Source organism: Hetaerina americana, unplaced genomic scaffold (genome assembly GCF_022747635.1).
Source record: "Hetaerina americana unplaced genomic scaffold, ioHetAmer1.1.p SCAF_5, whole genome shotgun sequence".
In the NCBI taxonomy this organism is placed as follows: domain Eukaryota; kingdom Metazoa; phylum Arthropoda; class Insecta; order Odonata; family Calopterygidae; genus Hetaerina; species Hetaerina americana.
In genome coordinates, this window is record NW_027287095.1 from 70098395 (window position 1) to 70123105 (window position 24711).

Here is a 24711-nt window from a genome sequence, read left to right on the forward strand (position 1 = left end):
AACCAATACAAATTGAATACTGCTCTTATTCCTTACTCTCTTTCTGCCATGCCTGTGTCATTAACTTGAGTTGAGCAGAACATTGAATTTGGCCTATAAGTTTTAATCAAAACTGTCTGGGAAATTATAAAATGTGTTATTAATTATTCATTTAATGGGGTTGTTGTGCCACCAATTTTTAAAATTTTAGTTTCTTGGGGTTTAATTTTTTTATCAGGTTAATTATGTGGAATTTTCACCATTTAAAAAATCATGCTTTGAAGATATTTATTTGCTACCATCGCTCATACTTGAGAAAATATTTTTATTTCAAAGAACTTTCATTACTTTAATTTGTAATAGGTTTTGTTTCCAATTATTCTGCAAGTTACCAGGCATTAATATTTTGGTGTTTAGGAAAGGCACCACACACAGTAGGAGTTTCAAATGTTGTCATTGAAAAACTGTGAGATACATTTTTGTTTTTCTCATGTCTTTAAAAATAAATTAGGTTGTCATAATCGAAAACTCTATATTTTAATAGGTTATGTGGAAGGAATTATTTGTCTCCTGAACAACTGTGTAATGTTGCTTATTTTTGAATTATCAAATGATTTTATAATTTCATATTTATAAAACATCTTGGTAGGCATTAAAAGCATTTTATTCAGCATCTCCTAAAAAGAGAATACCTTTTTATTCTTATATTAAGGTGCAACCTAAGTTTGGGTCAGAAAAAGAATATGGATTCCTTTATATACTTCATGTGATAGTCTATACTTAAGGATTTTTCATAATTTATTTATTATTTTGCTGAAATACCTTTGAATAAGCCATATTTTTGAATAACATGTCACTTTTATGATTTTGTTTTTATTGTATGTCCTGGAAAACATGAGTACATTTTTAGATTTCTATCAAATGTGTGAACAAAATCTGTATTTCTGTTACCCTAAAGCAATATTATCAGAACAAAGACATGTAATGCCATATTTCCACTATCTCTTTGATGGTACAAAGCATTTCCACGCTCTAATACAATGCTGCATTATTTGAGGGAATTGAAATAAATTCGTAATGGTGGATAAATGAAAATAAGAGTGGTTAGCCTTAACAGTAAGCACTAGAAAATGAAAGAGGTTGCCCTAGTGAAATGATGAGTACCAATGAAAGAGAGAGGAAGAGATGCTTTAGTTCATAGGAGGAGAGGCAGAAAAGGATAGATTGCACAGGATGACTCATGAGATGGAGGAGCTGATAGCGCAGAAAAGAGAAAAGCATCGGGTATCATACCATTATTTGATTGGAGAACAAATATGGTTTTCCCACTGGCTGCACTACTTGAATGCTTGAATAGGCATTATGATAATGACGTTATTACGAAGGCTGTATGTTTTTCTTTCATCTGTAATTACTGTGTTTATTTACACTTCTCAAGCTGAAAAAATCATTGCTTGTTTCAATCTATGCTCAATCATTATAGAAACTTAGCAATATTTTAATTTAAGTAAATTTTAGAACATGATGATGGTTGAACTCTAATGTATTCAGTTAAAATCCAATTAGCTTGAAAATGTATTTGGATAAAATTGGTCCTAGATTTAAGAGATAAAATAAAAATTAATTAATGAAACCTAGAGATATCTAAGTGAGGGGGGGACTGTGTAGAAAAAATACATGAGCTAAAACCATACAATGCCTGTATGCATCAAAGAGGAGGTAAAGTGCTCAAATTCTTGGACACTGCACTGTCACTACTTGTTTGAAAATGCAAAATTAAATCTTTTTTTTCACTAGGTTAGCATACTTTGTATTCCAAGTAAAAATTGTACTTATTTGTTTCTAAACATTAATGGCTATTAACTGAATCCCTGATAATATTCACCAAGGAATTACACAAGATATTTCAGCCAGCTTTCCTATACTAAGGGCAGAAGTTTGCAAGGAATCACATAGTTAGGTAGATCGATTGGTGAAAATTTGGATATCCTTTGTATTTTTGCTTAATCATGATTATTATACAACGTGTGATGTGCATTTCCTGGACAATGGTTTTTCCTGAACAGTTATTGCTTATTGATAAATTATCCCTGCCTAGTTGAATTATATTGAAACACAGTAGTAGCTGGTATTTTTTTTCTCTGAGGTGTTTAAATAAATTGACAAGTAAGATGGTTGTTGGGCAAAAGTGTGTACAATTAAATTTTTCTCTAAAAAAATCCTTGACTTTGAAATAGGGGATTTTATAGTCACCCTAATGTAATCAGCACATAGAAAATATTAGCGAGAATCCTAATGGAATTGAATATTATGTTTTCCTTACACTTTTTTCCAGTTGTTAGGCTAGATGGTTCAATGCCTATAATGTATGGTTTGAGGTTAAACATGGATGAAAAATACAGCTCTATCAAAGAACACCTGAGTCCATTATGCGGAATACCAGCTCACAGGCAGAAGTTAGCTGAGGTTGCTGGTGCTCAGATTAAAGTATGTGTTATTTTCAATGTTTTGTTTTTTTATAAGGCTTGTGTGCATATTAAATGAATGGTGAAGTAAATCTTATTTGTCCTTATGGAAAGTACATCTTTGTGAAATGTCATTTTATCAAGAGCAAGATGCATTAATATGTATGATTGTAACCAATTTGTGTTTTGTTTATGAAAACTATAGGTAAACCAATGTAATTCCTTCTTTTTTCATTAATTGTCTTCTTTGGTAAAGTTGTTAAAAAGAGGTGGTCAGCTTTATTTGCTAAGGAAGGGCCCACTTCAAAAGGTCACCATAATCCTGGAATATTCTCCGTAAATTCATGATCTGTTGTTGACTGGTCTTAAATTATTTGAAGAACAGAAAATTAGTCCCTTTTATAAAGCAGAAATTTATTTAAAGGGATCAGTTATCTAGGTACATAGAAGGATACATTTTCTACCAAAGATTTTCTTTGGCTGAGAGTAATTAATTTGTGATAAATTTTGCTCTGAAGATAAATTGAGGGTTGCTTACATGATCTATATAATTTTTATTGCAAGTTTATATTGCAATTGTTTATATTATCCAAAAAATGGCATCAACTTATTGTAAACATATTTTAGTCTTTGAATGGTGATATTTATTATTTTAACTGACTAATTTATGTCTTTCATGCTTACATTTCCAGAGTTCCCCACCTGATGACCAGAAGATCAAAACTTTTGTTGGAGGTTCATTATATGCCTATGAACTTCCTCATTGTACAGGGTCACAGTCATCGCAAACCAATTCTTTGCCTCTGCATGCACTAAACTCACTTCAGCTGCAGCAGCCTCTCTCTCTGAGCCAAATTGAAGAGGACCGCACGCAAGCAAGAGAAGCTCAAACTTTTACCCAGATCCAGAGGTCGGTGCAGCCACGCAACTTACAGCTGGTGGGTTCCACGGGCATGAACTCTGTCGCTCAACCACAGAGCATTGGAAGTAATTCTGGCAGTGATGTCATGGAATCACTCTGTAATTCTAAACAGGAGAATGGAGGTCATATGTTGAATTCACAGCTTCAAGCTGAGCATGATGAGCGGTTGAAGCAGTCGCAGCAAGGTAATGCTTAAATTTATCCATAACATTGTTTTACACTCTCTATGAAAACACTTGTGGTATTGATTGTGTCTCTCATAAACTTGACCTATCTTGTGCCAGCCCAAGTAATTTGGTATGTTCATGTAAAGACTGGCTTGCCATTTTCATAGGAAAGAGTTGAAAAATTATATCCAATTATGTCCAATTTTAAAATTTTTTATGGACCCTAAACCTGAAGATCCTCATTACAATGCAACAATTTCAAAGTGTAAAAATCTTTTTCATGGTAGAACTCAACGTAGTTAGGATTGGCATGAAATTCCCATTGTTTTACATTAATTGGTAGTGAAGACTAGGTATGTTAAATGGTCGAAATAAAAAAGCAAATTATGTATTGTATTAAGTTCCACCAACCATGAAGGAAGGAGAAATGCATAATTTTATACTTTCTGTATTTTTGATAAGCACATTTTGTGCTAAGTAATCCTTTAGTTTTCATTTTTATACTTCAGTTTATTATTATTAATGGTACATGGGTCATTCAATAATTCCTTGGAAAATCTAAGAGATGGCACCTCATAGTATCAGGAAAGGTTTGCTTTTAGTAAGCCTTATCTCTTGCTGGACCGCCGTTCTAGTTTCAGCTATATCCATTAAGTGATTTCATTTTCATAGTTGATTATGTCGACAAAATTTTGTTTATTTAGAAAATTGGAAATAAATGAGGTTAGTACAATCATTAAATTCATCTGTATAAAAGGCTTAATACTAAAATAAATCAAAACCAATTTGGATGAAGCTCATGGCACATCAGCTCCTGCGTTTGCAACTGTTTACAGTTCGGTAAATTAGTTTAAACTGGGCCGTACGTCCACAAATGAACATTGTGTGATCATTTTTTGAATGATCATTGAATCAAAGTTTGTGAAATATTTAAGGCCACAGGCATATTACAAGGTACACTGTTTTCAATTTTGCATGGAAAATTGTGAGAGAACAAAATCTTGGCAAGATTGGTGCTGTGTTTGTTCTCAGTAGAGAATAAATGCAATAGTGCTATTCGGAAGTTGATTTAGCACTTTTCCATCACAATCCTGATGAGTTTCTGCATCAATACATAACTGTGGACAAAACATGGATACACTACTACACTCGGAGACAAAGGAACAGTCAAAACAGCGGGTTTCTAAAAATGATACGCCTCTGAACATGGTGAAGACAATGAAATCGGCCGATAAAGTGATGGCTACTGTTCTTTGGGATGCCCGCCAAATCATCTGCATCGATTACTTGTCAAAAGGACAAACAATGTATGGAGAGTATTATTCATTATTATTGAAGTGGTTGAGTGAGGAAATTAAGAAAAACCAGACTTGTTTGGCAAAGATTGAAATTCTCTTCCATCAAGACTATGCATGGGTGCACTCCTGCATGATTTCAATGCCAAAAATTATTGAGCAGTTAGAATTATTACAACATCCACCCTACTAACAAGATTTGGAAACCTATTTATTTTCATTCCAAGCATAGAAAAATGTGTTAGCAGTTAATGATTCATATCAAACTACGAAGTCATTGCCGACATAGATGCCTATTTTTAGGACTTTCCAAAACACGATTTTGGGTGGCTTAAAAAAGTTTGAGAAACGCTGGGAAAAGTGCATCATGCTAAAGGAGATTATGTTGAAGAATAAAAAAAATCTACCCAAGATAATTTGCTTTTCTATTTTTTCCTAAAGACTTATTGAACAACCCACATAATCCAATGGTTGAGGTAGCTCTGTTGATGGACACAGGGGCTAATCTCTGTTAAACTTTGAAGCTTCTCCTAATATTGCACTAACCACCATTAAACCTACACTACAATAAATTATTTTTCAATTCCACATTATTCCTACCTACCTTCATTTCATTCAATGTGTCTATTACTTTCCTCCCCTTACCTCAATTACCCATTATTCCTCCCATAGCACCACCTTCAGCATTACATTGCCTCTCAATATACTCACTTGAATAAATGCACTTACTTACCTTCTGTAAATTTCTCCTAACAACATTATATCTTGATTTACAAAGCCTAGTACTTGTTCAATTTTCTTTTTTTTTATATTTTGTCACTGAAAAACCCCTGTGTGTATCTTCTTGTTTCAATGTTACAGTTATCAGGTGGAAATTTTCAAATGAATTGTTACTTATAGAGAACCTATATCTTGTTGTGAACTTATTGTATTTTACTTTAAAATGTATTATCCTTTATAAAATTAGTGTAGCACTTTAAAGTATGCCCAAGTTCAGTGAAGAGTAATTAAGGAGAGTTGAAATCAGTCCTACATGAGTCTTTCAATAGGATAAAACAAAAACATTATTATGCCTTGATTATTTCTCTACTTGTATTATATTTTTGATTTAAATGCTAATCTTTATCTCGTGACTGTGTACACATTGCAATAGTACTTGCCATTCACTGCAGGTGCACCTGCTGTGAATGCTGGACAGGGAATCATAAGAGTTCAGGAGATTGACCAGTCCCTATTATCTGATGGTGTTACTCCTGAGGTAAGATGGCACCACAGTTTCTGCATGCCTGCAATCTTGTGCTTTAAGGTAAAGTACTTCTGTAGTTAGAATAGCATGGATTACATAAAAATCTAAATTCACTTTGTTATTTTCTGAGGTGCAGGCCTAATAATTATAGTTCATGAATTAGTTGTAGTTAGTGTGGTGATAGTTCCTTGTTGTGGGATAAAATGTGATGTTAATTTGGGTGCTGTGATATTTTTTTAACTGGGGGCACCCATACTTAATAGTGAGGGATTAGAGTAATGCTTATGGTTTTATTTTGTAAATTTTGTAAAAATACACAATTTTTTGTGAAACTCCTAATGGGATTTTGGGACAAATATCAATGAAAACATGGACAGGGTGATCTTGAGTAATAACCAAAAATAGAAAAATTCTTTTAAAAATATAAAAAATGTCTTTGGTTGATTAGTATTTTCTCTTAGCAATACAATTTAGAGTAGAAAGGAAATTTCTGGCTCCTTTTTTAATAAAAATCCCCACTTATCTCACTGAAATTATACTGCATTCACATTGAGGGTTCATCTTGATTTGTTCTTAATGGCATGTATTTTAGTCCATAAAATAGTTGTATTGAAAAAAATAAAAATCCTTATGAAAAATGATGTTTTGTAATAAAAAACATTATTAGGTTTGAAAAATATTTTGTTTGGAATATTTTATTCCTGGTAGTCATTTGATTGGTCACCAATAAACACAAATAGCATCATTGAAGGTAGCTAATTGTTTTTGATGGTCAGCATACCTCAAAAGGCACTCAACAGTTGCATGACAGCTTTTCACGTTCCATTAACTTATTTTAATTTAAGTAATTGATTCTTAATGCCATATAAAACCAGGTATCACTCACAGGTTTTTTCCTATAAATTCTCTGCCGAGAACAATGTTGCACACCTTACACAAATTCAGGTCTCTCAGTGATAGATGGCTTCAATGATTGAGACATGCTGATATTTATGGAAATGGAGAAAGTGGGTGTAAGATAGAAAGGAGGGATATAGGGGACAAGGAGAAGTGACTGGCAGGTGTACCAACTAGGCATCCTTGAATATCTCACTGGGGCATGAGGCCATTCACTTCTTACTTGATTGGTTCTTATCCGTTACACTTGCTCCTTGCTGTCAGTTTCCCCCATTTGAATGAAAAGTATGGAAAAATTCCCTTTCCTGGATGGGATTTGAATACCCCATCTTCCCCTTCCCCTATTGTAATATCTTAGGATATTCCTTCCAAAATAGGCCTACTGTGCTAGTGCCGTCAGCTATGAATTCATCTATATCTCTATCCTTTTTGGTAGTTACCAGGGGAAATGAGTCTTATGAGGAAACAAATTTGCACTTTTCCACAAGTTTATTAGTAACGTACTATGCATTTCAGTTCACAGAGTGAAGATGAGTGAACTTTGAACCGAAACTCATAGTACATTACTAATAAACTCGTGGAAAAGTGTAATTTTTTTTCTCATAATGATGATCTTCCACTACATCTTGCCTGAATCTGTTGAATGCAGTGAGTCTTCTTCTGGCACCCTATTATTTTGCCTCTTGGGCCAAGGGATGTAGCATGAGGTTATTGGGGAGAATACGCATCTCTGTTCACATCCAGCGAGTATCATCTTTCTCTTGTCGTTTTTCATTTGTGGCATAGTGTACTCCCAGGACCGTGGCTATTTCTGAAAATAAATATAGGGTAACTGCAAATTTACCTACCCAGAATTTACTTGACCCTTGAATTTTATGAATTTTTTATGATTTTGATCAGTCGTTGAGGCATCAAGAACCATATGTTACATTTTTAAATCCCAAATTTATGTAAAAATTTCCCTACTTCTCCAAGATGATAAAGTGATTTTTATTTCATCTTTTTTCCATGTTTTTGTTGTTGCTATATTTTTACATCTCTCTTATTTATATTGTTTTATTAATTAATTTTTAAAGTAAATTGGATATTATGGCAGATTTTAATCACTATATAAAAAAGTTGTTTTGTTTTCTGGTGGGAGTAATGATTTTGAAATCATCTGGAAAAACACCATAGCTGTTGGCTGACATGAGTTTAGCAAATGAATGCTTTTTAATGTTGATTTATATTGTTTTAAATAGATTGAAAGGTAAAAAAAGCATATCAAGTAGAAGCTGACTGTTCTATTAGAAGAAAATTCATACCTCTCTTTAAAAAGGTTTTTTTTTAAGTTTTTCATTTGGAGGACTTATTTAATTACATTTATTGCATTTGTTTGCATATTATCATCCGTAGTGATTATAGATTTTATTACGTAATAATTTTGGCCATTAAGAAATTTATGAAGCATCAAAATATGCTTATAAAATATTTTTTGCATCCGAAATCTGTTTCACATGTGTACGTATTTTTCACTCTCTTTCTCAAGAAAGTAAATTATAGTTTTCATGCCGTTATATTTAATTTTTTATGTAAAATGCTAGTCTTATCCGAGTGAGGTATGGCATGAGTTGCTGATAAAAGACCCCCTCAATAGCAATTGGTTAGAATGTGCCATTTTGCCTGAATCACAATTTGTTTGATTCCAAAATCACGCATTAATTCTATATCATTGGGTAATTTAAAACTGGACAGGACTGGCACAATGTGATTTCTCGATTCATCAGTCAATATTTAATAGATGAAGTGAATAGAATTTACCAAGCACTAAAAGTGAAAAAATTATCAGTTATATAGAATTAAGAGGTAAATGAATCTCATTCTTAGCTTCTGCTTGATGTGCTTTTTTATCTTTCAATCTTTTTAAAAGAATATCAATCAGTATGAAGGAGTAAATTCATAGCCTGTTACCCCTATGCTTAAATGAATATGTTAGCTTTCATCAAAATGTAACAAACGCGCCAATGCTAAAGTATTTTCCTTTTCCTTAATTTAATGACTGATGAATGGTAAATGATGAATTTTAATGAATCCAATTCAATGAATAATGATATGATGCAGGAGTTACATGAGTTTTTACAGTATATGAAGATAGATAATGCAAATAGCAACGAGACATTATATAAACTTAACCTTTTGTAGATAGATATATTTTTTCTTATATCACTTTGTATAACAGTCCCAGTAAGAACAAAATTTTTTGCCGAAAAACTTTAAAGCATAAGTTGATATTTTCAAGTATTAGTGCCTAGTCACACTCACATATTTTTAATCTCATGGTACTCATTGTTAAAAAGGAACGCCTGTATTTTGATTTACTCTGTTACAATATGCGAGTACAAAGTTCTGTAAAGGTAAAACGCAAATTCTTTTCACATTACATTATTTTATGTTCTATTTGGAGATTTAATCAAAGGCCTGCACAGAACTGCTAAGTTTCATGAACCTAAAAGCTGGATTTATTTTTGAAATGAATTTGAATTGTTGTCATGATTGTTCCACAGCTTCTATGCACTTCAGACAGCTTCTATGCTCTGCAGCACTGGTCGATATACTTTGTGCTACAGTATTAAAATAATTAATTCACATTGAAGTTTGTTTAGTCTAAAGAGAAAAAAAAGCATCTTCAATATTCAGATCTCTTTGAATGCAGAACACTGTTGTTGTGTGCTACAATCTTTATATACCCACTTAGTTTGTGTTTATTGATAGCATGTATTCAAATTACAATGATAATATGGGTATATACCAAATTATAGAGTTACATTTGCTAAATCCATATTTTTATTAGGGAGGCATCGACCAAATTCCATTGTTTCTTGTTTCAATTCACTCATGTTTTACTTCTCAGTTTACTAGTCTTCTAAACAGTGTACCGTACATTCAATGAAATAAAACATTTTCCTTTCTCAGCATTCCATAATTGACACCTCTTCGTCCACCAACAGCTTTCTTTATTACACTGTTATGAAAAGAAAGACTACACTTAGTAAAATGCAGTAACTGTAAATGAGGCACTTCTAGCAGTCTATTTATTATGTTAAGTCATAACCATAATTATTTTCATTAGCCATCTAGCCAGGTAAACTATGACCTGCATTGAATGGAAAAAGATTGATCTTGTTACTCCGGTATTTGGGGAACTTAAAATAAGAGTAGAAAAAAAATGAATCGGAAGCTAGGTTTCAATATATGTATGTACGCTTATCTCATTCTGCTTCAGAATGGTTGGTAAATGAAGATGGGTTTGAAACTCATTCAGAAAATTCAGGTTAGCCTGTCATAAGTTAGTGTTTGACTGGGCACTACTTGTAATTGTGATGAGCTTTCTCTTTATTCACATTTTCCACATCTATCATTAATGTGAAATCACTAGCCAACCTAAACCCCTGTAAATGGTGGAAACTACTTATCTAAATTATTATGTGCAATTATTCTGAGTTTAATGTGTTACTATACCATTTGGCACAAGTAAGTCATAAGTCCACTTTGCTGCTGGTTTAGGTAATTGATAGTAGTGTGTAGCAACTTCTTCAATTATGCTGCACTCACATGAATGGAGTAGCACATGTATTTTCATATCACTTGCTTTACTTCAATAAACCTTTATTTGGTTTCAATGTGTTTGGGTTGTTTATTTTCTCACATTTAAGTGTTTTTTTTAATAGTTTGGTTTGTTTATTAACATTTCATAATAATCACTAATATGTTTGCAATTACTTTAATGTATATTTTTACAATTATGCTTAATATATTGTGTAAGTGTAGTGCAAGTAGTACCAGTTTGTAGATTATTTTACTCATATTCTGGTGAAAAAATCCTTTTGAAACTTGGTTTGGACGCTCTGTTTTGTGGTCTGGCCTGTGGTCTTTGTTATCATGCTCCATTTCATATTGCTCCCTTAGATTCTCTTCTTGAGTAAATATAACAGCTGTAAACTTACATATTTTGAAATCACTTGTAATTCATGTGTAATTAGACTTCAATGTAGTGGGAGGTGAAGGTCTTATTATTAGTGGGGAAAAGCTTTCTAAGAACTTGACTAATGGTGGGTCACTCACTAGATGCTACTCTTTAATATTTGGCTGTACATAAATTCGGAATTTGGTAATTCATACAATCTTATTTTTATGTTTGTTTCATCTTTTAATTGTACATTCCTAAAGTAAGTAAAACTCATTACACTATTCTCTAAGACTTGTTGTATCTATCCTGTGTTTACATTTTAGCATTTTCATTATTTGTTGATCAAAGCTTAGACAAACTTCAATTAATTTTTTAATGTTTAAAATCCTATTGCAGTATCTAAAGCATTCCATTCACAATATAGTAAAATCATATATTTTATGAATATATTAAGAAACAACTGTGGTGATTAAACAACATTTTTATTTATAAATATGACGCATCTTGGTACATTGAACCATCTTGGTTGCCAAACAGTGTTTCAGTTTATGAGAAAAAATGAAAAGTTGGAATGGAATACTCGAGCAGTAATTCATAATAAAATAATGCCATAATAATCTTGCAAATGTTTTGCTAGTTTATTGTGGCAGTGTGATATCTGTAATTCACTGTATAATGAAAATCCCTTGAGGGTAATCTGCCAGAGGTTTTTAGAATGGCTATGAAAGAAAGAGGAACTAACAACTCCGCAGAAGGGCAATTGTTTTGTGCTTCTTCCAGCTTTCCTTGTGGTCATGAATCATGCAAAAAGAAAACGACAAAAATTACATTTATCTTATTTTGTGGAAATTGTTTGGTTTGGCTTTCTGGTGTGGGGCTTGTTATGGGGATTATATCTTTGATATCTCAAGTAAACTCATCAATTGATGTCTAAAAAGAAAGTATAGTCTGTATCATTGAGTTTGTGTTCTTCAGAGGCCCCAAAGCCATGTTTTCTAACAGATTTGAAATGCTTTGTCTTCTTTTGTGTTGCTTTTATTCAGAGCATACATTATTTCAATCTATAAAAATTCTATATCACTGCTTCCAAGTGGACAACGCTCATCTAGCATGGTTCATTCTCTTTAACCCAAAACCCAAAATAAAATGTGAATTGATATGATGGAGTAGTTAGGTGTCCAGATATAGCACTAGGTGAGACGAGTGAAGCCAATCTGGTGCATTTTTTATGTCCTTTCCTTGTTAGAAATACCCTCCTCATATTTTTCATTCGGAGCATTCACATTTTATGGAGAGAGATGAATATGTTGTGTTGGAGGATAAATGGTAATGTGGCATTATCTGTCTTCCACCCTGGAGTATTTTGCTGTACACCTCTGGAGTATTCTGGTTCCAGTGACTGAACTTCCATTGTAATTTCTCTGAGGTTTAGTTCATATTAAGGTTGGCATTTTGGAAACTAATTTTTATCTTGAAATTTCTGAAGCCATCACTAAATCTCTTGATTCTGCCGCTAAAATTCAACCAACTGACCATTTTTGCTTTTGTATTAAAATTAGTTTCCAAGTGGGCTTACACACAAGAAGTTTATGTGGAGAATGTACTGTGACATTGAAGACTCTACACGTATCCATGCCACTAATATGTTACTGTCACTTCACTTCTGTCACTTCAGCTTTTATCTTAGTTAGATTAACCCATTGGAAAGACCCGTTCACATGTTTGAGGAGAAATTTGGAGTATATAAATCGAATAGAGAGAATAACTGATGGAAGTTTTACATTGTGGAAATGAGAGGAAGGGACAAAAAGGGAACAGAGGAGATCTTGGAATCTATTAAAAGAATAGAAGGTAGATAGAAGGGAGATTGTTAGGTGAGGAGGGTTGATGATTGTAGAGGTAAGGCATTATAAGGTATGCGTGAATGAGGGCAAAAAGTATAAAGAATTGAAGAAGGAAATATGTAATTTAGGACAAGGCTGAGGCTGGGAGGAATTACTCAGAAGTCCATGGCATGGCTAAGTCATTTTCAAGGACATTTCAGGACCTACCCATTAAAAGATAGGCTTCCCATGATTGGGCAGTGTGATAATGATAATAGATTTAAATGAAAACTGGTTTTGGGTTTGAAAATGATGAAATTTTTGAAAATTTTTGCATTTTCATATAAGGGAACCATCCATTGACACCAAACTTATGTATAACAGCTTGTTTTCTATGCCAATTTTTGTATGAGTGTCCTTTATTTCTCCGAATCCAACATAACTCCCCCTATTTTGATAATGAAGTACATTTTCCTCCGTCCATGTTTTTTCCATGAAAAATGGCGGTTGTAAAGTCTATCTCAATTGCAATGTGCCTGTAAAAGAAGAAAGTTGTCAAAAATTAAACCTAAAGCATGGGCAAATAAAAATCGTTGTCATAAAAATGTAAAGGAATTATAAGCCCATAAAAAGCTTATTTGTCAATCGTGGTCATATCAGGCTAAGTTCTTCTACTATTTTGTAAATTTTTACATATATTTCACTGCAAGTTATTAAGTGGTAGGGATCTGATTTAGGTTTGAGAAGTTTCATTTAAGTGTTATAGATTTTTGTAGAATAAGTTCATATTGCAATAATGATTCTGCCATTTGAGTAGTTTAAAAACAAATCTACTGCAAACACTGGGTGTGCTGCATTTATTTTGCTGTCTGGAATCTGCCCAACAAGTTTTTCTCTCGAGGGGAAATGCATTTTACAATTCATTGTCAGGCATTATAGAAGAGTAGGCATCAAGCTTCAGACAAAGTTCATTGCAATGCTCTCTTTATGTTTCACGCCATACCATCTGGAGAGATATAGGAGAACCCTAGGTAAAAAAATCACTGGCACAGTCATTGAAAACTCATGGAAGCATTTTGGGTGGTGCCTGGAAATTGCTTTGAGAGGAGACTTGGCACTTGACATCCTAATCAGTTTTCAGTGTTCATCCCTCTTCTGTGGGGTATTGTAACCTTATCTCCTGCCTCCGCTGCCTCTAGAGGCTACAATTCTGAATTTATTTTTCTTTCCCTCAATATTTTAAGGCTGTGAATATTTTTATCATTCTTTACAAACGCATAAAATTGGCAAAATAATTTGAGGACATCTTATTTAGATTTGAGAATTACTTCAGTCATCCACAAGTCCACTTACTGGTTCATGAGCTGTAGCTCCATTATAGGGATCTCCCTGACTGTTAATTTTTAAATTAATAAGCTAACAGCCCTTCATACCTCATTGATCCCATTACCCTCTGACTGATCAGTAATGGGATCTATTGGGGGGAAATGAAGGTGACAACTGACTGGCTGCAGCCATTATTGAAAGTGATCCTTATTTAGAGGTATCTATTGATATCACTGTTGGATGAAATTTATGGAAAGTATTTCTTGCCCTTTTTGTGGCTGTGTTAGCTAGTGAGAGTGTCTGCACAGAGGCTTTCCTGTTATATACTTGATATTATTTCTTTGTTGGCTTTTTTTTTAGCACATAGAAGTTATGTGTTTGGGGTACAGGAAAGTTTTTAGTTAGATGAAAAGCAGAAATGCAAGGCCTTCTTAATATATGCACTTAACTTTTCATTACCTAAGTGCTTAATGGCATGCAATGTCTTTGGGACAATTTTGAAACAAATGATACTTTTTCAAGTCAAAGACCTTAATTATGATTTAGAATTTTACTCTACGTGTATTATGACCCATGCTAAATGATATGACCATAGTTATCCTAATGAGCAGTGGTTGTAAAATAAAAAGGAATACTTAAAAGTTAAAGAGCTTCACTCTGTTAGGGTACATAATTTTTGTTGCACCTTACCAGCATTGTATTAATTTCCTATTGCTAACACCCATTCAATCTTTTACAAGGAATTAGTTATTTACCACTCTAGCAAAGGCTCAATTTGGTCAAGCTTACTTATCAAACAAATTATGAGTTAAAATTCTCTGTAGATAAAACTCACTCCTTCAAAATTTTGGGGTTATCCATTTCAATTTAATGATAGGTAACTTTATAAAGCACAAGTAAAAAGTCACTTGACCCAGGTTGCAATGCATTAGCATCGTCATTAGGTTAGGCTGAAGTAACTGCAATGGTAACAAAAAATAGTTGGAGGAGAGTAAGTTTTCAGAGATGCAGAGTGCATCTTTTTTGGCATACTGTAATCTGGTGCTTGGGTATTTGAATAAGGCCATCACATCAGTGTAATTAATGAAATCTTGGCACTTATGTAGATCATCCTTATGGTTTCTAATGACTATGCAGTTCCTTTAGTCTGCTTTTTGAAAAGTGAGCCCCTCAGATTTAATTTGCCTCGTGATAGAATTGATTTTCTTAGGCACTGTAATGGGATCTATGCAAGGTGGGTCATTTACTAGAGGATATATGTCCCTAAATTCATAAGCCACCAAATGATTTAGATAGGAACTCGTTTTGTTTGAAGCCAACATCTCAGTCAACTGCCAAATGTTCTATATCAAGAGGAGAAAAAGGAAAATGTAAAGTATTCTTTAACCCTTTGCTCAGGAGATCCATCTCATCGACATAGCAATGGTTATCAACCTAGTTAAATACATTCACTCATGGCTAAATGAGAAACTAAATTGCAGTTTACCAAATTTATTCTAGTGATCAGACCCCTACGATAAAGAAAAAAAGGGGCTCAATACTACTATTAGGGAATGTCATCTGTCGCATTGATAAAAGAATCGATAAATTGGAATGATAACTTGTATCCCACTGTTTGCTCCCATCCTTGCTGCAGTATGTAGTGGACCCACTACTCTCTCTTTAGTTTCATCCCCTCTTCCGCCCTATTTTCGCCTCCCATCCTTGTAAAGTATATAAAAGAGTTGCTGTTTCTTTTGTATCACCTGATAATGATGCCAATGTGACTTTTTATGTGTTTTGTAAAAGTTACCCATCATTAAATAAAAATTCACAATGCCTGTAGAAAGTAGAACCATCTTGATGAAATAGTTTGACACACTAAGGGACCCTAATTGATATGACTGTAACTCATATTTTTCAGCCTTATTCCATATTGACTAAGTAGCTCTGAAATTGTAGCTACATATATTAAAATAACATAAAAAAGCATAAGCACTGTTATCAATCCAAAGGTTGGTTTGATAGGCGATGGTTGAGTTCACCAAATATTTAGCCCAATGGCAGGTAAAATTAACACCTCAAGGTAGGGGGGCCAGATTCTTTCCCTGTGCCATCAAGAGTTTCCCAGGAAGTTCTGAAACCCAAAAAATCACACAGCCCGGATTAAGCTGAGGGTGCCCTGAGAGACATGGGAATTGAACTTGAGCCCTCTGGTCAGTAGTCCAGTCTCTATCCCTGGACTATCATGTTCCTTGAATAATTAATGTCCTAGAAAAATGTTTGTCAGATATATGAAAAATTGAATATTTCAGATTTTATATTTAAAATATATAGTTATTCAGTAAAATGAAGATATTTGTGGGTTCTGATTTAATGGTTAGGAAAATGATTGAGAAATTGATGAATAAATGGTGCAATAAGAGTACCATTTCCACTCAAGCAGAGCTCAAAGTGCAAATCTGTTCCAGGTAAAAGGGAGCTGTCTTGCCATAGTTGGTGAACTAAATTTGAAGACATTGCAGTTGAAATGTTTATTCATCAATATTTTTACTGTTAATATTTGCCTATAATTGAAATCATATTGACAATAAGCTCAAAAAATCAACCTTTTATTAACAGAAGTTTTGAATTCCTGTATAAAAATACCCCGTAAAAATTCCTAAATTTTGATCTCTATTTTTAAAGTTCTCCTTGAGATATTGGGTTAATGTTGATAATGTATTCATAAATGTGCTGCATCCATTCTTAAGATAAATGACTATAGCTCAAGCCTTTCATTAGCTATTGGTAATAAATCGGATTAAGTGTTTTCACCCTTGTTTATTATATATCATTTATTCTTTTTCAATTTCAAGTTTCGATTTTTGTGGCACATTGTCTGCCAATACTCTAGAACTAATTAATATAAAAGGTATATGTGTTTGTCCTCAGAGCCTTAGTGAATATTTTTGACAAATGTTTGTCAAAAGTTTTGACAAATGCTCATTTGGTTTCCCTAGCATATAAAATTCTCTTTTTTTCCTGTTTTATGTTTCTATTCTTGGGAATTTACTTACTACCTAATATGGGAGTTCGTAGCCAATTGATGGTATTTTGGTACATCAGGTCACTCATTGTATTTGGTAATGTCTGCAGCACAATAGGGTAACGTCCAATTTTGGTGGCATTTTATGTTTCTGTACATTTTGATTTTCAGTTTTAAATTATGCGTGATTCCCAATTTTACATTAATTAACATTAGGTGTCAGGAAAAGGAGGCACAAATATCATTAAACTTCAAGTAGTATACAGGGGAAATTGGTTGGAATTAGTAATTGGTCATAGATTCACCTTTTTCAAAATTGTATAAGTGATTTATGCCGCTCCTTTCCAAGTTATTTTCCACCAACATTTTCTATTAGAAGAGAGGTTATTTTTATAAACGAAATGATTAGTATGCTTCTTAAAGTATTATGCTAAACTTTGTCATTCTGAACGATTCACTTCAAATTTGAAATAGGCACATAATAGACTTAGTATATATAGTATGACTTTTTCTACTAATCACATCCAGATAAGAATATATTAAAAATTTACCTAACCAGCACCTTAGTTTTAAAAAAAATGTAGTGTAAATACATTAATATGTATCTTTTAGTTCATATAAATTTATTGATAATATATTTAATTAATATGATCCTGTAATATTCATTGATTCCAAAGTTATCATTGGAAATATATTATCTTTCCATTGAATATATGTTGCAAAATATTGAGGGAAAATTTCATAATATTCTCTCCATGCTGACCCTCATGGATAATCAGTCATCACCAGCGTTGCCTATTGACTCACCTGAGTCATCATCTGGAGTAGGATCTGCAACCTGCTCATCAGCATCCTCGACTACATCTTCTGCCTCTTCATCCACTGCGGCTGCTACCAGTCATTTCCCTCAGCAGCGCAGTGGGAGTAACTCGAGTAGCATTAGCGGAAGCACAACTGCTCTGGGAAGTAGCCTGGGAAGCAGCCCCTCAGATGCTAGCGTCATCGGTGGAATCGGAAACACACTCCCTGGTGGTGTTTTACCTGGGGCAGAGAGTGGTCAGGGTTTCATCATTGCCTTGCATCGTAAGATGGTAAATACCTGCTTCACATAATTTAATTTTTAACACCAAGTATTGCTGGATTCAGTAGTTATCACAGACTTTACTTATATTTAAAACATATTTAGTTCCTAAAAATTATCTTCAAGCCAAGTAGTCGTCGACCAAATCAAAGATTTGCCCTGATCTGCTGGGTGAACATATTTTAAGTTTCATCTTTAGAGAGAATCAACCAATGCACGTCCTGAATGCATTCTCTCCCTTATTGGTATGCATAATTAATCCTGTTCATTTCCATAAATTAAAATTTTTTGAGTCAAGGGCTAGCTGAATATGACTGTGTTACATTTGAATTTTAGCTATGTGTATTACTTTGATGTACACTCTGTTGCTCCCTCTCTCTATTCTCTCGCTTTCTCTGCAAATGGCAATCAAAATGAGAGATAATTGTAGTTAAAAGTTGACCAAAATTATGGTCGTACTTATTTGTGACATAGACTTAATGCGCAATGTTTTCCACTGAAAAAGTATTCCCTTCAAAACCCTTCCTGGGCCAGAATGAGTGAGAGAACGCTATGACTTGGCATTTTACATCAGTTAACCTCTCTCCATTTGTCATTTACCCCATTCAATGATTTTAGCACACACCTTTCCCCGAGTGAATCAAAACAGAATGTGAAATGTTGTGAGAACAATTTATTTTTCACTTCATAAGGGTTGTGAGGTAAGATTATTTTTTGGGTGAAATTTTTTTTCTTTAAAAAAAATTGTTCATGCTTTATTAGAGTAACCAAGGGATGTCACAGGAGGATGGCCCAAGGTGAAGGGTTAATTGGTGGGGAAGAATATTTTGAAAATCACTTGTGCAGCAAAAATGTCTTAACTTTTCAGCAGAACATATGGGTGATTATTTCATGGTGTTTATACAGCCTTCACTTGATGCACAAAGAAATAATTTACACTTGAAAGGAATCTAATGCATTTCACATATCTTTATTGGGAATTAATGACCATACTTTTACTTAATTTAGCTTTTTCCATGGCAATGTATATTCAGTAGACATTAAAAGAATTTTTTCATAATTTGCCATCTAAATCCTAAGTACTGAAGACAGAACAGGGTAAGGGCAGAAAGCTGGCTGAAGATTGCTTGACAGTGTGTTTTTATATTATTGATCTTGGAGAAAAATACACCCCCCTCCATTTATTGGAAAGTCTCTTTGATCAAGATATATGTTTCAAAAATATTTGTGTGATTAAGTGGGTGTGTTTGGGTCCACAAATAAAGAGTTATGGATGACTTCTGTACTTGCTTAAATTAATTCATAATTTTTGGAGTCATCTATGCAAGCGAATTTAAACTTTTTGGATTGAATCCTTAAAAGAAAGTAAAACTCAAATATAATTTTGCATAGAACTGCATAGTAGTAAATATTTATGTTTTTGCACCTAGAGTATTAATTGTTGTTGATTTTTTAAATAAAATTTAAGATTCTATAACTAGACTCAAGGGTAGTGATGCACAGTAGGGATTTAACGTTTACTCCTTGAACAGATTTGTGATAGCTTTAGGCTTTTGTATAAAAATAATTCAATAAATGTTATTCAATGAAAGTAATTGCTCTCCTCTCAGTGACTATGATAGTACTATCAATTGATTTTGTGATAAGTACCTTTACCAAGCAAGCTTTGCATATATCTGGTCAAATGTCTGGATATTTATTAATCAATCATTCATCCATTTTTTTCAGCAGATTTTCAAGGGTATTCTCTGTTGTCTCCTGAGGTCATGAAGTGAAAATTAATGAATCTACGACCTAAGCTTTCTTCACGGTGTATCAGACATTTTTTTATTGTTACATGCACTAACCTGTTTTAATAATTTTATTTTCAATCCTCATTTTTTCAGATTCGGCAAGAGGTGTACTTTCTGTCCTCACAAAAAACAAAGCCAAGTCTGTTTGGACTCCCATTAATTGTACCATGTGGGGAAATGACCACCCATCAAGATTTGTATCAGGCTGTTTGGCTTCAAGTTGCAAGGCTCGTCTCTCCACTACCACCATCAGAAGCATCTGGTGCCCCTAATCATGCTCAGGATTGGTAAATAGTGTTCTTTCTGTAAAGCCTGTTCTTTAGACTATCATCAAATATAAAGGTTTAACTTTTATATATATTGCACATCATATAACTTGACATTATGGCTTAAAATGAATATATACTACCTTGATCAAAAAGTTCCCGGAATAACCACCGTGTGGCGCTCCCATCGTTCCGATTTGAGTTCTGTTTTTTTTGTTAAATTGGTACATCTGTTGTTGATATTCCCTTTAAATCTTAGTGTCATAACTTGACATTTGCAAAAGTTACGTAGCCAAGAGTACATCTATCTCTGTGTGTGTTGGCGATTTTTTACAATTGCAGAAATGGATTTAAATTTGCAACAACGAACTTGTATTAAATTTTGCGTAAAAAACGGATTTAGTGGCGCACGGACGTTGGAAATGTTGGAAAAGTGTTTCGGCAACGATTCTCTAAAAAAAACGGTCGTTTACCAGTGGCACGAGCGGTTCAGAAGTGGTCGTGAGTCAATCGAAGATGATGAACGCAGTGGCAGACCATCGACATCGAAAGTCGGTGAAAAAATTGATAAAGTAAAAGAAATGTTGGTCAATAACCGCAAATTAACCATCAGAGAAATAGCGGAGGACTTGAACATTGCCTATGGATCCGCCCAAGACATTGTGGTTAATGATTTGGGTTTCCGTCGTGTAGCAGCAAAGTTGGTTCCAAAAGACCTCAATTTCATGCAAAAAAGAGACCGTGTTGACGTCGCAAAAGACATGATTTGCGAGGCTGAATCCGATCCCACATTCATCAAAAGGATCATTACTGGAGACGAGACGTGGGTTTATGAGTACGACACGCAATCCAGACATCAGGCAAGTGAATGGCGTTCACCAAATGAGCCGAGACCAAAAAAACCACGTCGTTTTCAGTCAAAAAAGAAGGCAATGCTGATGGTTTTCATGGATTACAACGGTGTAGTGCATCATGAATTTTTGCCAGAAGGCCAGACAGTAAACAAAGAGTATTATTTGGGCGTTATGAGACGTTTGCGTGAAGCAATTCGCCGAAAGAGACCAGAAATGTGGGCAGAAAACTCGTGGATTTTGCACCATGATAACGCACCGTCGCACAGTGCTATCATTATTCGTAATTTTTTGACGAAAAATGCAACAAATACCATCCAACAGCCACCGAATTCACCTGATTTGGCTCCCTGTGACTTCTTTCTGTTCAATCGAGTTAAAAAACCATTACGGGGAACGCGTTTTAGCAGCCGAGAGGAAGTAATGGAAAAATCGCAGGAAGCACTGATGGACATACCGAAAACCGAATATAAAAAATGTTTCGAGGATTGGATCAAGCGCTGGCATAAGTGTGTTGCAGTCGATGGGGATTACTTTGAAGGGGACAATATAGATTTAGATGAATAAACTTGTATTTTTAATTTTCTGAATAAATTCCGGGAAATTTTTGATCAAGGTAGTATGAATGTGGTTTCATTTATTCTAAATACTTTCATATTATTCATTAAATTTATCCATTTAGGAAAATAAATGCTATGAGAAGCTATAATTATTCAGTTAAGTTTTTAAATTATTTTCTAAATCTTATATTTTACAGTGGAATCTTAAGATAGCAATAGGTATCAATCACTAAAAGAATCCTATATTAAATTCTCTTAGTAACATTGAGGGTAAAATATGTTTTTTTTTGTTGTCTCAGGCGTAACTTTATGGAATTTGCATAACATATTGAAATGAAATTAAAGTACAAAGTAAATAAAATAAATTAAATAATAAATACAAAAAAGGAAATAAATTACAAAGTAAATTATTTCATTTCATTTCAAGAGGGTGAAATACTCAATTATTAGCTCATTCCCATGAAATTCAGGGTAGTGTAGCCATTTATGTGGGTAGTTTATGGCATAGATATTAGGATATCAACCAGAAAAGTATTAATAACAATTTTTCATGTAATTTCATGACTTCACATCATTTTCAATGACCCATATCCCGTAATACGTGACCTATATCCCATTTTTTCCCATGGGATAGTTTCATCAAGTTCCTGAAATTTAAATTTGTCATTAAAACCCAGTTAATTATGTTGTAATATAAGTGTGGTGTGTTTGAAAAAAATTATGATATTCTTTAACATTATTCGCACATAGCATTAGTTTTTGAAAACATCAATATTCGGGAGTTTGAAAATTTGCAACCAAAGTATAGTGTCTTATACTCCCAAGTATCAGCAATAATTGATAAGTTACAAAATAAAATTTCTGATCTTTGAATATAGGATTTCTACAAATATATGAAAATGATAGCTGTTTGGGGATGGCTGAAATAAGGTATCCCCTTCAAAATTATACATCAATGCAGAGTATTGACTGTAGGATGTAATCATTGCCTTATGTCATCTATTTAAAAGATCTCAAAAAGTTTTGATAGTCATTAGCACCACTAAAAAGGAGTTTCTTTTGTCGTTGGAGTTAGTTTCATAGATAGTAATCATAGTATTTTTTAATGCCTTCCAATTTCCTAATTAGTAAAATATTGGAGAGAAATGATAATTAGCAATTGTAACTTCCATGATAGTATTTGTATTTACCCGACCTGGGTGGGGATCGAGATGGTGCGGGGGCTTCTCCCACCCTGAGAGCCCGGGTTCAAATCCCAGCGGTGTTGAATATTTTTCAGTAGTATCTCGATCCCTACTTGAGGTGCTTTGTGGAGGGCACTTTGAGTGAGTACTCTGTCTGTCGGATGGGACGTTAAGCTGTGGACCCCTTGGTGCCTTTCATAAAGAGTAGGCTAATGCCGATGCCGGGTTTCTTTCCACCCTTCATCCTTTCCTGTCCATCCCCTTTGGCGCAAATGACCTCAGCTGTCGGTCGCCTCCCTTAATACTACTACTACTACTATGACCTGGGTTTCAACACACCGTGGATTATGTGAATTAAAATACTATAGTGGAAATATTCATTGTTAATTGCCATTTCTCTCCAATATGGAAAGTTTCCACAAAGTTAAGCGTGTAACAATACGGTCAGTAAAATATCTTTGGTAGAGTTAGTGTCAATCTCAAGTATAAATTAAATCAAAGAAGAATCAATTTTTTTTACTTTTACTGGATAATGTCTTTGTACTAACAATGCTAACTTTTATGTATCTGTTATGTTTGATTGTAATATTAGTGGTTAAGCATATTTTTCAATGATAAAATTTTTTCATCCTGTCATAAGAAGTCTTTGAAGTGTATTATTAAGGCTAAATTCTGTGCTGTTTTTGAGTTAAGATTTTAAATTTCAAGAGTCAATTAAGCCATTGAGTTTATGGAAATGATATTGCAAGATATCTTATAATCACCTGACATCTTTTCCTTATTAGTGATGACAGCCTGGGATATGAATTCCCATTTGTGCTGAAAACAGTCCAACAGAATGGGATGCTGTGTGCTCTTTGTCCATGGTATCGGTTTTGCCGAGGTTGCCGCATTCAGTGTTCTGATGCTATACTTGACTTCGGCACCAATTACTTGGCTATTGATTGGGATCCAACAGCTCTTCATCTTCGCTATCAAACCTCACTTGAGAAGGTTAGAAATTTTTGTGGTCATTTGTGTGCAAGGACTTCGTCTAGCTTCATTTTTCACAGTTTTGTTGCATCTCGATTGCAGATACCTTTCTGCGGGTAATGAAATACCTTGCTGCTGGTTTGAGCCTCTCTTGAGTTTGTTGAAGATCTGAAAAATGTTATTTCCTCCATGAACAAATGATACAAATTTCTTCTCTTTGTTCTGCAGTGATGATAAATTGATTAGAATAAAAATGCCTGCCAGTTTTGGCTGTTAACAGTCCTGTAATTTTAAATTTTGGGGTAACTTTCAATGAATTGTAATGAATCATTTCATCAATTAATTAAATTCTTTAGTTTCATTCTTCCTTTCCCAATATGTCATTTTAATTCTGGCGCTACTTGTTATACAGGGGCATGCCAATCAGTGTTGATAAAAGTATGTTATTATTTTCACTACCTTATAAGACTTCTTTAAGGTCATCATTACTGTAGCAAAACCTTTGGTTGAAATATATTTTTCTCAGCATGATTCATATCACTCATAGAAATGTTATAGATGGAGTCATTGTGGCCTTTTTTGTCATGTTTGCTATAGTTTTGTTTGGTGTATAAATTACTCTAAGGTGAAGACATTGTGAGGAAGCTAAATATACAACGTATTGCTTATAGGAGTATATGGAGCACTCAAGTGTGCCAAGGACTCGTCAACAGCAGTCGGAGCCTATCGACCTTGATTTCTGTTTAGAAGCATTTACCAAAGAGGAACACCTTGGCGAGGATGAGAAATATTATTGCTCCCAGTGCCGAACCCACCAGCTTGCTAGCAAAACATTGCAGATTTGGAGGCTACCTCCAATATTGGTAAGAATTTAAGTGTTATATATTTTTGCTTTTTTATCCCTTAAAAATTGTGATACCTATTGAAATGT

At 33.9% G+C, this 24711-nt stretch overlaps 1 protein-coding gene across 2 annotated transcripts in view; it reads left to right on the plus strand.

Moving 5' to 3' along the window:
* Positions 1-24711, plus strand: part of Usp32 (Ubiquitin specific protease 32) — a 61490-nt gene that overhangs the window by 27155 nt on the left and 9624 nt on the right. Inside the window, exons 20-26 of one of the 2 annotated variants that reach the window (XM_071592924.1) lie at positions 2315-2466; positions 3137-3551; positions 6001-6134; positions 17853-18164; positions 20041-20234; positions 23594-23801; positions 24452-24643. In XM_071592924.1, the coding sequence (XP_071449025.1) occupies positions 2315-2466; positions 3137-3551; positions 6001-6134; positions 17853-18164; positions 20041-20234; positions 23594-23801; positions 24452-24643 (1607 nt within the window). The remainder of the gene's footprint in view (positions 1-2314; positions 2467-3136; positions 3552-6000; positions 6135-17852; positions 18165-20040; positions 20235-23593; positions 23802-24451; positions 24644-24711) is intronic. The other variant, XM_071592925.1, reaches the window with a different exon arrangement.